The sequence below is a fragment of the Ammospiza caudacuta genome, chromosome 3, assembly GCF_027887145.1.
Source record: "Ammospiza caudacuta isolate bAmmCau1 chromosome 3, bAmmCau1.pri, whole genome shotgun sequence".
NCBI lineage: Eukaryota > Metazoa > Chordata > Aves > Passeriformes > Passerellidae > Ammospiza > Ammospiza caudacuta.
In genome coordinates, this window is record NC_080595.1 from 53418674 (window position 1) to 53432604 (window position 13931).

The 13931-nt window shown below is 37.6% G+C and overlaps 1 protein-coding gene across 1 annotated transcript in view; it reads left to right on the forward strand.

The window, feature by feature from the left end:
* The window catches only part of PEX7 (peroxisomal biogenesis factor 7), a 42463-nt gene that overhangs the window by 12785 nt on the left and 15747 nt on the right, over window positions 1–13931 (forward strand). Inside the window, exons 6-8 of the mRNA XM_058801618.1 lie at window positions 5601–5707; window positions 6108–6221; window positions 9225–9280. Of these exons, the coding sequence (XP_058657601.1) occupies window positions 5601–5707; window positions 6108–6221; window positions 9225–9280 (277 nt within the window). The remainder of the gene's footprint in view (window positions 1–5600; window positions 5708–6107; window positions 6222–9224; window positions 9281–13931) is intronic.

Here is a 13931-nt window from a genome sequence, read left to right on the forward strand (position 1 = left end):
AACATTTACTGAATTAGTGCAGCTTCTCAGAAGAGGTGTTTTTTGTGTTTCTGGATCAAAATTTGGGATTGTCAGGTTTTTGACATCAGTTTTCTAAAGTTTCAGTTCACATTCCTGCCTCAGAAGTAGCACTGAGCAAAAGAAGGAGCCATTGGAGAGTAGGACTTGCAGATAAGTAATTCCAAAAATGCTTGTTTGTTGAGGTTCTGTAAAAATGGAAGAAATAATCTGCTGTTTGGCTATGACATTGGTTTCTCATGAGTTCCAAGCACTGTTTTCTAGTGGCTTATATTCAATCTGTTTGAATGCAGTGTGGGTCCACTTTTTGCTTCTTATGACTCCTGTTATTTTCCTGTTCAATGTGTTAGGAGAAATGTCATAGTGAAAAAGGTTTAAGGCTTTGCAAAAAAATGGTCATTTTTGAAACCAAACCCTAAAGGGATAAAAGAATGAGATGCTTCAATTTGTACAAGTGCTTGTACAAATCAAGCATCTAGAGAGCAAGCTGACTGTGGAGTTACTGTGGCTGCTGTTTATGCTAGAAGTGTTTGAAATACAATTTACTGGCTTAGTTTGTTATGTCAGATTTATGTAGTGATGTGAGGGGAGTGTTTTCACTTGTAATCTGTTATTTCATGCCTTACCAGTACATTATTGAATTCCTCCAAGTCTTGTGCTCCAGTGTTGGAGTTTGACCCCAGCCAGCCACCAAGCCCCACCAGTAGGATCAGGGAGAGAATAGGCAGGATAGAAGTGAGAAAACTCATGGATTGAGATAAAGACACTTTAATAGGAAAAAAGCAAAAGCTGTGCATACAAGTAAATTAAAACAAGGGACTAATTCACAGCTTGACATGGGCAGGCAGATGTTCAGCCATCTCCAGGACAGCAGGGCCCCATTATGTGTGACGGTGACTCGTGAAGACAAATATCATCTCTCCAAATGTCCTCCCACTTCCTCCTTCCTTCCCCTACTTTATATACTGAGAATGCTGTCAGAGGTCTGGAATATACCTTTGGTCAGTTGGGGTCACCTGTCCCAGCTGTGTCTCCTCCCAATATCCCGTGCATCCCCAGCCCCCTCATCAGCAGGGCAGTATGAAAAGAAGGAAAGGCCTTGGCTCTGTGTAAGCCCTGCTCAGCAATAACAAAACTTCTCGATGTTAACCCTGTGCTCAGCACAAATCCAGAACATAGCCCCATACCAGCCACTGTGAAGAAAATTAAACCTACCCTGGCCAAAACCAGTGCATCAAATAAGCTTTACTAAGTCATTCCCTAATGCACAAGCTGAAGTGTTTCTCAGGAAATGAGTTTATCCCTCAGTTTATACTATGTGCTAACTATGGTAAAGTATTGTATGTAGCACATGCTATAATATAAAGCACTTTCAGGTTGTAATATTTTGTATTAAAATACAAAATATTTATATATTATATATAAAATATTCATGTTATGAAACACTTTAGTATTCAGAAGAAATAATCAGTAACAGTTTTTTACAGTAAATTAATCTGGGTTGTGTCATTTGGGTTACAGGTAGGCATCTAACAGATATTGCTATTTACTGAAGAATGGCTTAATCATAAATCCTAACTTTGGTCAATTTTGAAAAAAAAAATTGTCCCAAAATTTATGTATAATCCTCTTGGGCAACACTGAAATAAAGATATCACTAACTTTTAAAAAAGTAATTATTTTATTCATTTCATTTCATTTCATTTCATTTCATTTCATTTCATTTCATTTTTCTTATTCTTTTTAGAAAAAGAAGTAGTCGGGCTCTTCCCTAAAGTAATTTAATACCCTTGTAATTTTTAGCTTGATGGCATTTTGTATCCGACTAGAATTGACCAGTTGGAGAGTATGTTTCCACTGGTAATTATGTGTACTTGCTGGGTAAGTTGTGCTACATGGTGATAATTTTGTGTATTCAGTAGTACTCTTGGATGATTTAACTGAAGCTGTTATTTGTGTCACTGTTGTATCTGTCACTTTGTGTGGAATTCCATGAGCTTTATTATTCCTGTTCTAAGTTTTCTTGTACTGTTGTATTGGTTTAACCCCCATTGACAGCTCAGCCTCACACAGCCACTCAGTCACTCCCCCACAGTGGGAGAAGGGAGAATCAGAAGGGTCAAAGCTGGAAAACTCATGGGTTGGGGTAAAGACAGTTTAATAGGTGAAGCAAAAGCTGTGAATGTCAGAGCAAAACAAGGAATTCATTCACAGCTTTCCATGGGCAGGCATGTGTTCTGGCGTGTCTTGGAAAGCATGGTTCCATCATGCATAATGGTTACTTGGGAAGACAGGTGCCATCCCTCCAAACATCTCTTTCTTCCTTTTATTTTCTCCCAGCTTTGTAGGCTAAGCATGATGCCTTGTGTTATGGGGTATCCCTTTGGTCAGCTGTTCTGGCTGTGTCCCCTTCCAGCTTCTTGTGCAACGCCAGCCCCACACTGGCAGGGCACCATGACGAGATGAAAGGTCTTTGACTTAGTGTAAGCACTCCTCAGTGACAACCAAAACATCAGTGTGTTATCAACATCATTCTCATCTTAAATCCAAATCACAGCACTGTACCAGCTACTTGGAAGAAAAATATTTCAGCCAAAATCAGAACAATTATCTGTGATAGAAGCAATCAGCACAATCATTTTAATACACATAAAAAGATTGGTTTTGAGAGTCATGAGATTTGGGTTCTGCTTTTTATTTTCCCACAGATTTTCTGTTTAATTCAGGCTAAATAATTTAATCTGGCTCAGTATTTAAAAATACATGTAAGGTAGCAAGTAATGTAAACTTGTAATCATTCAGTGGCACTGCTTTAATTGTGATGGTTTTGTCTTTTTACAAATGAATGTAGTGAAGTAGAGGTAATGCTTTAAACTGAAAGAGGGTAGGTTTAGGTTAAGTATTAGGAAGAAATTCTGTACTTGGAGGGTGATGAGGCACCAGAACAGGTTGCCCAGAGAAGCTGTGGATGCCTCATCCGTGGAAGTGTTCAACACCAGTTTGGATGGGGCTTTGAACAACCTGGTCTAGTGGAAGCTGGTTCCTGAAAAACATTGTACCTGTCCTAGTTAGAATTTTTTTCTCCTTCAGATAGTGTTTAAGGTTTCATGGGGTTTTATTAACCTCCCAAATACCTAGCTATTTTTTGTAGTTACTGTTATACCTCTGCACTGTTTAGAAATGATTGCTTAGCTAGTTGTTCTCACAGGACTTTGGAGATGATGATTTATGAATTTGGGTAAAATATATCTGTGAAAATAAAAGATAGTATTAAGCCTACATGAAATTTAAATCTTGAAAATACTTTATCTTTTCACTATTAGACATTGTCATTCACATTAGCAATCTTTATCTTCTGTATAAGAATGATGTACTTGTAGATTAGCATCAATTGAAAAGTTTTGAATAGATGAGTGTACATTGTGTAGTTTTATTGATTCGTCCAAGATTTAACAAATATTCATTAGAAAGAAAGAAAGCAGTACAATGTATAAACAATTCTGAAATCATAATAAATTATCTAATGGACCAGTAAAAGTCTGTTGCCATAGAGAAACTGCTTCTTACAAAAATAGAAATATTTTAGGGGGGAAATGGTGGGTACTTTTCTGGTTGCTTACTTTAGTGTGTCAGCTAGAAGTGTCTGTTAATAGATATGGTTGTACTAGGTGTGCTTTCCTTGTAGTTTCTATTATTATTATCCTACTTTTGCTTTATCTTGTGAGAGAAGTGCATCCTCAGTATTTGTAGTACTTATTGAAATGTGGAAATTGCAAATTTTTTACTGCAGGTTTTGTTGAAATTATATGTAAATATATATGTATGAATGGAAATAAGCTTGAGGTTAAAAAAAGTTTGTTAAAAGGCGCACTGAGTCAGGATTACACTGTTTATCAGGGGGGTTTTTATTAATCTGATTTTTCCACTTAAATGGAAAAATTGGATTTTTGTTTGGTTTTAAATCAGTCTTTTCTATTCACAGAAAGGTTCACTTGCATGTTGTGTTACTCCATTAAAAACATTTCACTAATAGTGCCAGCCAGAATTATAACTGCTAACTCTAGCATTTTCAAATTTAAAAAAAACCACCAAAACCAACAACAACAACAAAAAACCATGGAAAAATAACAATTTTTTTCATTTTCTCATGCATCAGCATTTTCTATTTAAAAAGAAGTAATTGAGGCAATTTTACATTTAGTGTCAAAATTGATACTGGCTGATTAACTTACTTTTCCAAATGCATTTGGCCCTTATAATGCTACTGTAGCATCTCTGTAGCAGTTCATTCTAGTTCACCTGAATTTATATATTGCTTGGGGAAAATGATCCTGTCTGTCGTGAAATATGTGTTTCCCCTTCAAATCTATGTTATCTGATGAAATTAAAATAAAAGCTTTATAAGAAGTCCATTATAATATCTCAGAAAGACTTAAACTGAACTGTCCTCTGCAGGCAAGCAGATTAGCAAGGCTAATGGAGAGTGGATCCAGGGCATGCTACCTGTTCTTTTGCCAAAACCCTGCTGCTCGTGTTTCTTCCTCTCCATATGTTGCCCTGTTTTTATAAGCTCTGCAGCGATGTTTGAGGCTTCAGCTGCCTGCAGGGTGCCATTGTCAGGAGTGCTATCCCTGTACTGAGCAGCAGTCTTCCTCTTGACAGTAGGGGAGGGCAGTGAAAACAGGGAGAAATTGGGTGTTGTTCCCACCTTACAGATGGGGAATTTATCCACCAAGAGTGCAGTGTCTCTCCCGGTCCTGAGGGCTGAGGACGAGCCAGCCAACACCAGAGCAAGCTCCTCATGGTCTCTGTGGTCAGAAGGCTGGACTTGTGACATGTAGTGAACTAAGCTCTCTCTGCCTTATTTATTTAAACTTCCAAATGTTTCATGAGATTTTTGTTTTGGGAAGTCTGCAGAGTCTGGTGGTTCGTGCAGCTAGGAGTGTTGCTGTGGCTCTAGGAGTGGGTTTGATCTCTAGCCAGTTTCTTGAAAAGAGCTATGATTTTTCTTGTGCCCAGCTGTATACTTTATAGCCAGTGACCAACAGGGCACTAAAACCATCAAAGTGCTTGTATATAAAGGGCATGAAAACAATCATTATACAGAATTATCAATAATTTCTTCAGTAGCAGCATAAACCGGTGTTTTTTAAATTTAGGTAGTATTGATACAAGTATTGATTCTATTGATATAGAAATCATGAGTGTTTTAATCATCTTTTAGTGATGAAACTTGTCTCTTGAATGAACATAAGCATAGTAATAATAAATTCTAATTAATTTTCTCTCTCTGGAAGCTAGAGAGCTAGAGAATCTCTTTTTGTTGACACAAAGCTAAATATTCAGGGCTTTAAAATCCCAATTTTAAAAATTGAAAAGCTTAGTTGTCCTGTCAGCTGATGCAGCTTTCAATATCTTTACAAACTGTTAGGAACTGAATTTGTAAGAAGGGTGTATACAAATGCTGTAGGTCTTTAGGGGTAGATGAGAAAGCTAAGAAACACTTGTCTGCTAAGTACTAATGGATTAACTGAAACTTGTAACTGATGCAACAACATTGGATCGATTTCTCTTTGTTTCAGGTGATCAGACTTTAAGAATTTGGGATGTGAAAACTCCAGGAGTCAAACTTGTGATACCAGCCCACCAGGCTGAGGTCTTGAGCTGTGACTGGTGCAAATATGATGAGGTATAAAACCGTTCATCCCACTGTTTTGCTAATTGAACCACTCTCATTAAATAGCAGGGGGTTTTACTGCAACATTATTGCATCTTCTCTTTATGAAAACATGCCTAGTTGCATTGTTGCTCTCATTCACTATTGCATCTCCAGAAGAGCTTTGTTCTAAGAGATGGTCAGCCCAAGCAGATCAGAGATTTTGCTTAACTCTAGCGAGCAGAGTAGTCAAAAGTGGAAGACCAGTTTGTGTTTGTCTGTGCTCTTTAATTTACATACTGTGGGTGTCACTTCATTTATGATTTATGAATCTGTATTTTTTGATTTATCTAACTTTTGTATCCAACATATACATTGCTACAATTTAGTAATTAAATTGTCATGATATATCTTTGTTTTGTGAAATCATCAGAACTTGCTGGTGACCGGTGCAGTTGACTGTAGCTTAAAAGGCTGGGATTTGAGAAACATCCGGCAACCAGTGTTCGTCTTGCTTGGTCATACCTATGCCATCAGAAGAGTAAAAGTAAGTTGTGTTTTATTTCCCAGTGACCATCACTGAATTAGTACACAGATTTTTCTGTAAGCCACTAATATTTTATGTTATCTAATAGCTAAGGAAAAAAACAACAGGGTGTTAGAGGGCTTGGGAGAGGGTTTGAAGGTTACTTTCAGCTAAATTATGAGGGAAATTTGAGATGGGGAAAACATGTTCCCTTACTCATTTCTAAATTATGCTTTTCTCTTTCTACACAAAGGGCCTGTATTCACAGAAAACAAGATACAAAACACATTGTGAATATATACTTTTGTGTATACAAAGAAAATATTAATGCATTCAAAGGGATTTTGAAACTTTATGCCTGAAAGGCTACAGATGACTTTACTAGATCTGTGTACAGCTAGAACACCCACCAATAAGAATTTGCTTTCAATGCACAATGACATTTTTATCATGTTGTATAAAAATATGTATCCAAATATCTTTTTAGGTAAGCTCAAAATCTAAAACTGTGTTTCAGTGTGAAATATTGAAACTAGCAAAGAGTGTGAGGGTCAAATACATCAATATCTAAGTCTCCTGGAAAAGGAGATAGTACCTAACTCTTTTAAAGCCTTTCTAGAACAGGTATGTTTATTAATATTTTCTAGGAAAGAAACTTTTTCTGGCAGAAGAAGTTATCCTTGGTTGGTTTTTTGCTTCACATGGCCTTGATTTGTTTCTAACATATTTAGAAGTTACTGTGCTTAGTCTGTAATTTGTCAGAAAAGGGTGTGATTCAGGTAGTCATTCTGTATCACAAATCCTTTTCATGGTCATACAACATGAGAAACCCCTGCTCTACTTATCCCAGCTACTCCTGGTCTGCTCTCCTCACTGGTGCTTGATGCTGAGTCTTTTTTTCTAATTTAATGCCTGCATGGCTATTCTCTAACCTGGCTCTGTAAAATATTTTTCATAGGAGAAGATGCATCCATGTACAAAGGAGGCTCACTGAGAGTACATGACTTCTATTCCATCTTACCAGGCTTTCATTGCTTCCATTTCAAGACAGCCATGGTCCCTGAGCACATAAGATATGACAGTGTGGGCCAGCCCTTCGAGGTGGTGCAGTATCTCCACTTGTGTGGTGTAACTCACCAGTCACAGTGAGTTGAGAGAGAGACCTGGATGCTGCCTCTATAGAGGCAGCTGCCTCTACTGATATCCCTTCCCCTGTGCTGTGCTGACACAAGCAATTGTAAAGCTTCAGCTGATGGCTCTGACTGAAAACCCTGTCCCTGGAAGTGACTAGTTTCTGTCTGGATCATTAAGCTGTTTCAATTTGTTGCTCAACCACACAATTGCAAGCCTTGACACAAAGGAGGGGTACAGGAGCACACAGTTTGAAGTGGAAAAGAAAGTGAAAACCACAAGTCTTGGCAGCAGATCTGAGGCTGGCAAGGAATTCTACCCAACACAAAACTGTCAGGATTCCTGCAGATTTATTTTGGTCTTTCACTGCAGTACAGGGCATTATCAGTGCACTGAGGTCATCTGGAGTCCTTTTTGGGTGATTTTGATGTTGGTGCATTTGATCCTCACGTTCTTAGCTGGCTTCAATGTCTTACACTGAAATACAGTTATAGTTTCCAAATTTACCTAAAAAGATATTTGGATATGTTGGAATCAGGATGGATGATGTGGTGGTCTTCTGCCTGTATAGCAGGCAGATGCTAAAATTGTACTATCTTACAGCTAAATTGAACAGAATTTTCTCTTGTAGCAGAAAGAAATTATGCAAATTTTTTCAACTTACATGTGTAGCACTCTGCTAAGTATTTTGATAGAGTTTGCTTAGGTAAGTTTCTAGGATACTTAAGATTTAAATAAAACTTTGACAGTATGGTTTTGCTTTATCTTAAACTATGAGAATATGCAAAAGGGGCTTATGGAATTGTACCATTGCTTTTTGTTGCCCGTCAGACTTCTTCCCCTCTAGTATTCATTTTCCTGAGGTGCAGAACCTGTTTTGTTTTGGGGTTTTTTTCCCCTCAAAAAAAATGGCAGGAACTCTGCAGAGGTTCAAGTTCCAGCATGCACATTCCTCAATTCTGCTATAATAAAGAGAGCTCTGTCAGCAGACTTCAGCAGCCATCAACATACGCTGCTCTCTTGACAAGCTGGGTGGTTGTGGCAATAGCCTAGACTTAACTTTTGACTTTGTAATTGCTGTGAATAATATTAGAAGTCTTGCAGGAAGACTTAACTGTGAACCACAATGTGGGGGACCTGCATTTCAAACTCAAGTTATGTCAGTGGCTTGTTGTATTTCTTACTGAGAAGTACAGATTTTAAAATAGTTGGAAACTGAAGGTTGCAAAAAAACTGGAGCTGAGATGAATAATTTTTGCATAACTGCATCCTTTTTATGCTGCAGTTGTTAGACCAGTCTGCAAGAGTCCATGGAAGAGTGTATCCTGTAAAATGCTGTGTAGGAGAGGGGGAAATCATGAAGTGATGTTATATTGCCTTCAGTTTTTCCACTTATCTCCAATTTTCCCATTTGTATAAATCATTTCAAAATTGTGGGGATATAGAATAATGATGGTAATATATCTTATATTCTCTGAAGTATGGCACAGATTTTGTCTCTCTGAAAATAATTAACTGGTCACATAGCTGGTTTGAAACTTGATTTACATAACAAGATGAAACTTAGTCTATTAGCCAAAAGCAAAACTTAATGACAGTTTATATGACTGTTCCAGAACTTCTTAACTTTACAGCAGAGTTATTTGGTACTGCTGTAATGAAATCTAAGCAAAACAGGATCCCACAGAGCAGTCCTTGTGATTATTAATTCTGTGATTCTTTGTAATTAGAAGCATGGGGGAGAAATACATTGATGTAGTCTGTTTTGTTGCAGCATGATGTGATATGAACCAAAACCATTTAAGTAGTTAAACTTTGATAACTTGCTGCTTACAGTAAGCCTGTATGTGTTCACAATGTTTTAACTTTAAAAATTGTTTTGTTTTTTTGCAGTTTTCACCATTCCATGCAACTATATTGGCCTCTTGCTCCTATGATTTTACTGTAAGGTACAGTATTTTCTCTAACTGGATAAAAACAGAAAAGTGATGTATTTTAATATGGCTTGCAATAGAAAACAGTTCCAGAGTGGATATATTGGAGAGCAGTTAATGTTGCTGTCAGATGCTTCATAAGCTATGTTGAAAACACATGGGTTTGTCACTTAAAGCCCAGCTCAGTCACTCTGCTGAGCAATATCTGCTCTGTCAGATGCTTTCTGCAATCCTTTTCACATCACTCTGCTGAGCATAGTTGCATCCAGCTGGGATAATGTCTGATAAGAAGGTAATACCCCCCTAAATTAAATTAGTTAGGTGAGTTCATATGTTTCTGTGGCACATTTTTATTTAGGCTTTTTATGAACAATGTTTTTGTCCTACCAGTATCTGAGGAAGCTTTAGTAGTGTTCCATAATGGGTATGCTGAATTTAGACAGCACTTCTGCAAGTTCCCCTGGTTGCTCAGTATATCTGATACTGCTGAGGATCTCGTAGTACTGTTGTTTTAAAGCTGATTTAAGGTCCTAAATAAGTTTGATTTGATACTGGGATTTCTCTAAGATACATGGTATCACAAGTCAATGCACTATGAAATATTCCTGAATACCTCAACCAAATTGCTTGATATACATTTTAATTTTCTAACATGGACTGAATGTAATAGGCAGTACATTAAGAAATGGGAGAGGCCCTCTTGCATAGTCCTCATATGTCCTCATAAAGGACTGCAAAGTTATCCCACTTGTCCACATCATCTCAAGTAATGTCACTTCTGGCTGTGTCCTGATTGGTCTGACAGCAGACCTAGAGAGGTTCTGCTGCCAAAGGGTTCTGTTGCTAATTCTCAGTGCCTCTATGTGTTGCCAAATCATAAATCTATCCAGTCTTCTGCTATAGCATCATATAAAGTTGCATCATGAAGTTAACCCATTGAGCATTGAAGTGACTTGATTGTGCTGTCATGCTCTTCCCCTTTTTGACACCAGTTATATATCCTTCAGGTTTGGTGCTAATGTGCTTCATGCAGTACTGAAATGTAGTGCAATTTCATCTCTGACATTTTCCTATGTGGAAATTGTCAGAAAAGGCAGAGAGAGCTACTAGCTCACAAAGCATCATGTCTATAAATGTAGAGCCTGGGGACCTTTTCACAAAATTCCCTCTAGGCATAATTTTTCTGTTCCAAGATTTACTTGTCATTACTAAGGGGAGACAGCATACTCGAAGAGATCAAATAAAGATTTTTAACAGTTTAGTAAAACTGTTGGATTTGGTATGAGTGAACAAACGACAGAGAAGACTAAGTGAAAGTCTTTGGAAAAGGTGTCACAAGCAGAATATTCTGTATAATGGAGGAAAATTGTTGCCGTAAGAATTTGGGAACATCTCTTTTAAAGGCTATATTGTACCTCTACCACATAGGCTCATTTTACTAGATGCACCATAGACTCCACAGGTACATACATGCACACATCCTGTCATATGTGCACATCCATGTACCCCACACACACATGGATGTGAATATATGCACACATACGCATACGTTTTAATTTAAGAATAAAAATCCTTGATCAGTGTATAAAAGGTGGAAGAGAAGTAGGGATTCTAGTACATGGACTTAATTATGGATCTTGTTGAATCTACTCAAGGCCTGTGACATTTTAGCCCCATTTGGTGGGGGGTTGCTGAATTTTGTTTCCTAGAACAGCATGGTATGGCAGCCCCTTAAAAACAGATTCATTGCAGTGTTATTTTAATAGCACTTTATGATATTGTTCATTTCTATTCTTTGGTGTGTCTGTTTGAAGCTCAGAATTACCTGAAAGCATTAGTTTATAGTAGATAACAGATACAGCATAGTGTTGGAGCAATCCTTTACTGTCAGAGTTATGTAAACTTAAAAGTTACTGAAGCTTTATAGTTTAACTAAACAGCTGCAAGTATTAGTTCAGATTATCAAACTACCATGTAAAAAGCAGAGGTTTTATTTATTTCAGGTCATACAGCTAGTTTGGCACATAATCACGACTGGTTATCTAAAAGAAAAAAATAGGTTGAAAACAAAGTTAACAATGCTTAGCTTTGTTAACTTTGCAAATAGTATAATCATGGAATGTAAGCACTGTAGTCAAGCTACTGAGAAGAAACCTAGTTCACAACTTGGTACTGGGAGCTGAGAAAAAGAGGATGAGGATGTTGATTTGAACTTGAGTTTTTACATACCTTGGTATAATGATTTATAATCCCTGTCCAGTAAATGCTTCATTTAGACAAATGTTTTCTGTACCATTTCCTTACTCTTTGGAAGAGCTCAGAAAAAAATGTAGGCTAATTAAAGAGCAGATTGAACACAAATGAATCATTAAAATGCCAGGAAATACACAAAGTACTGTAATGTTTCCAGAACTACTTTAGGTCTGCATGCATATTCTTAAATGCTATCGCTGTCAAAATTAAGTTTGGAATAACACCAGTGTCATCTTTTACTGGAATCACCATTTTGTATTTTTGGACTCTTCCATATAAAGAAGAAATCTTGGTGCATTAGTCACAGACAGTGCTCACCAAAATCTAAACAGAAGAGCTGATAAATTATAGAGCTTCATTAAGCTGGTATCAGGCCAGAGCTTTGATCATATTCACAGAAGCTTATCCCTAAGGCAGAAAGGCAATTTTTGTTAAAAGTTGTACTTTTTATATTGGACATCATCTCTGCAACACACTGTAAGGTAAACCACTATCTCCAGCTCTCCATCACTATGTCAAGTTTAGTAACTCAGATCACAAATAAATCTTAAAGAATAAGGCTGATCATAAAATAAACTGTGTTTCATTTCATCTAGGTATCCTTACTATCCTTGTATTCTTTTTCTGGTATGTTCGTTCAAGGTGAAAAAAGTGGGTGTTTGCTCATTTGCTCTTTTTTTTCTTATTTTCCTCAAATGGAAAATGTCCTTCTGTACCCAAATTGCTTCATAATGTTGATACTTCACTGGAACTATAATGAAATAATCTCTTTAGAATATTAGTGTGTAAATAGTTAGATGTTCCCAGTTAATGCCTGAAGTAACATCATTGCCCTGATCAGCCTGTATCCAAAAGTAGCTTGACACTAAGCTCTCCTCTGACAGTTTTTCTAGTTTGCAGGAAGAACTTTTACAAGTCAGAGCAGGAATTAGATAACAGGAGCAGGGGGATGAATTGTGTGATACACCTGTAGTAAGCTGGCACTGAGTTCTGTCTTGCCCTTGAAAGGTTCTTGGCTTTATACATCCACATGCTACTGTGACTTGTGTCTGGTGTGGTTGTGTGTGAATGCTAGCATTAGTTGTTGAGTGGGCTTGTATGGAAAGCACCCTCTAAACATCTGCTTCACACCCACCTAAAAATATTATGTATGAAGACATAATGTAGCCTAAGAACATTAGTAAAGCTTTCATGAATATTTATCATAATATTTTTTTCTTACCCAGGAGGATGTAGACTTGATGAGTTGTTCTTTGTGTTTCCATCTGTGCATTTTCATAGAATCATTTCCTGGAGTAGCTTTTGAACCTTTTGAAAACTTAACTAGATTTAACAGGAAACTTGTAGTCTGAATTTACAAAGCTTTAAGTTTTCACAAATTTAATGGAAACTCCTGAGCATGCAAGAGAGGGGAACCCCAAGTACTGCCTTAAGGAAGGTGAGAGACGTAGCATGAATTCACCACAAGTAACCTTCCTACTGATCTGCTAGCTCCTCACCGTGCAGCACCAGGGTGCCACAGCACAGGCATTGTAAAGACACTGGACCTGGAATGATACTCCCTACCTCTTTTTTCCCAGCCAGTAGTGAAGGTGCAGGGACACTTGGTAAGGGTAGGGTGGGGGTGAGGACAAGGTAGAAGAAATGCAGGACAGACTATATTTGGGTTGGCAAAAGTGAATTGGTCAGGGAGCTCGGGTCTTTGTGACACTGCTGTGGGTGGTACAAATTATAAAATCCATAACTTGACAGGCTTTTTCTCTTCTCATAATGTCTTGTTCAGAATAAGCAGTCCACTTATTCTGCACATGCAATATATGTGCAGCCGATTAACTGCATGCCAGGTACATGTAAAACAAAGAAACTGTAGAGAAATGAGGGAGAAGTTATATTTTTAACAATTCCAACCTTAAAAAGTTTAAGAAGATGCACTCATACAGGTTCTGGGGTTTTGTGATCTGTGCAGATGTGACTGAAGTGGTGGCTTCATACATAACATAGGTAAAAATAACGATTTAAGTGACACACCTGTGATTGTACAGGCTGTACAAACCTGTAAGGGACCCTAAAAGCCTCTGTGGTTGTCTGGCCTGTGTTTTAAGTTAATGCTGCTAACTCTGTAGATACACTTACAACTGAAATTATGCAAGCCCACCTACTGGTGCTGTGAGTGCATCTTCAGTTCTCTGTACAGCCTTCCTGCTGTGGTAAACAGTGTCTTAGAAAAATTGCATTGCCCTCTCAGTCTGCAGAATGTGGTGGAAGTCGACTCTGAGCAAAGCATTGCTGTCACCATGGTGGTTTTGAAAGCTGTGCAATAGACCAGTGTTTCTCACTTTGAAGTGCAAAATTGTTATGAGAAACGTCATTAATTTGTCATCAATGGTTATCAGTCCTGACAATGAACATTTTT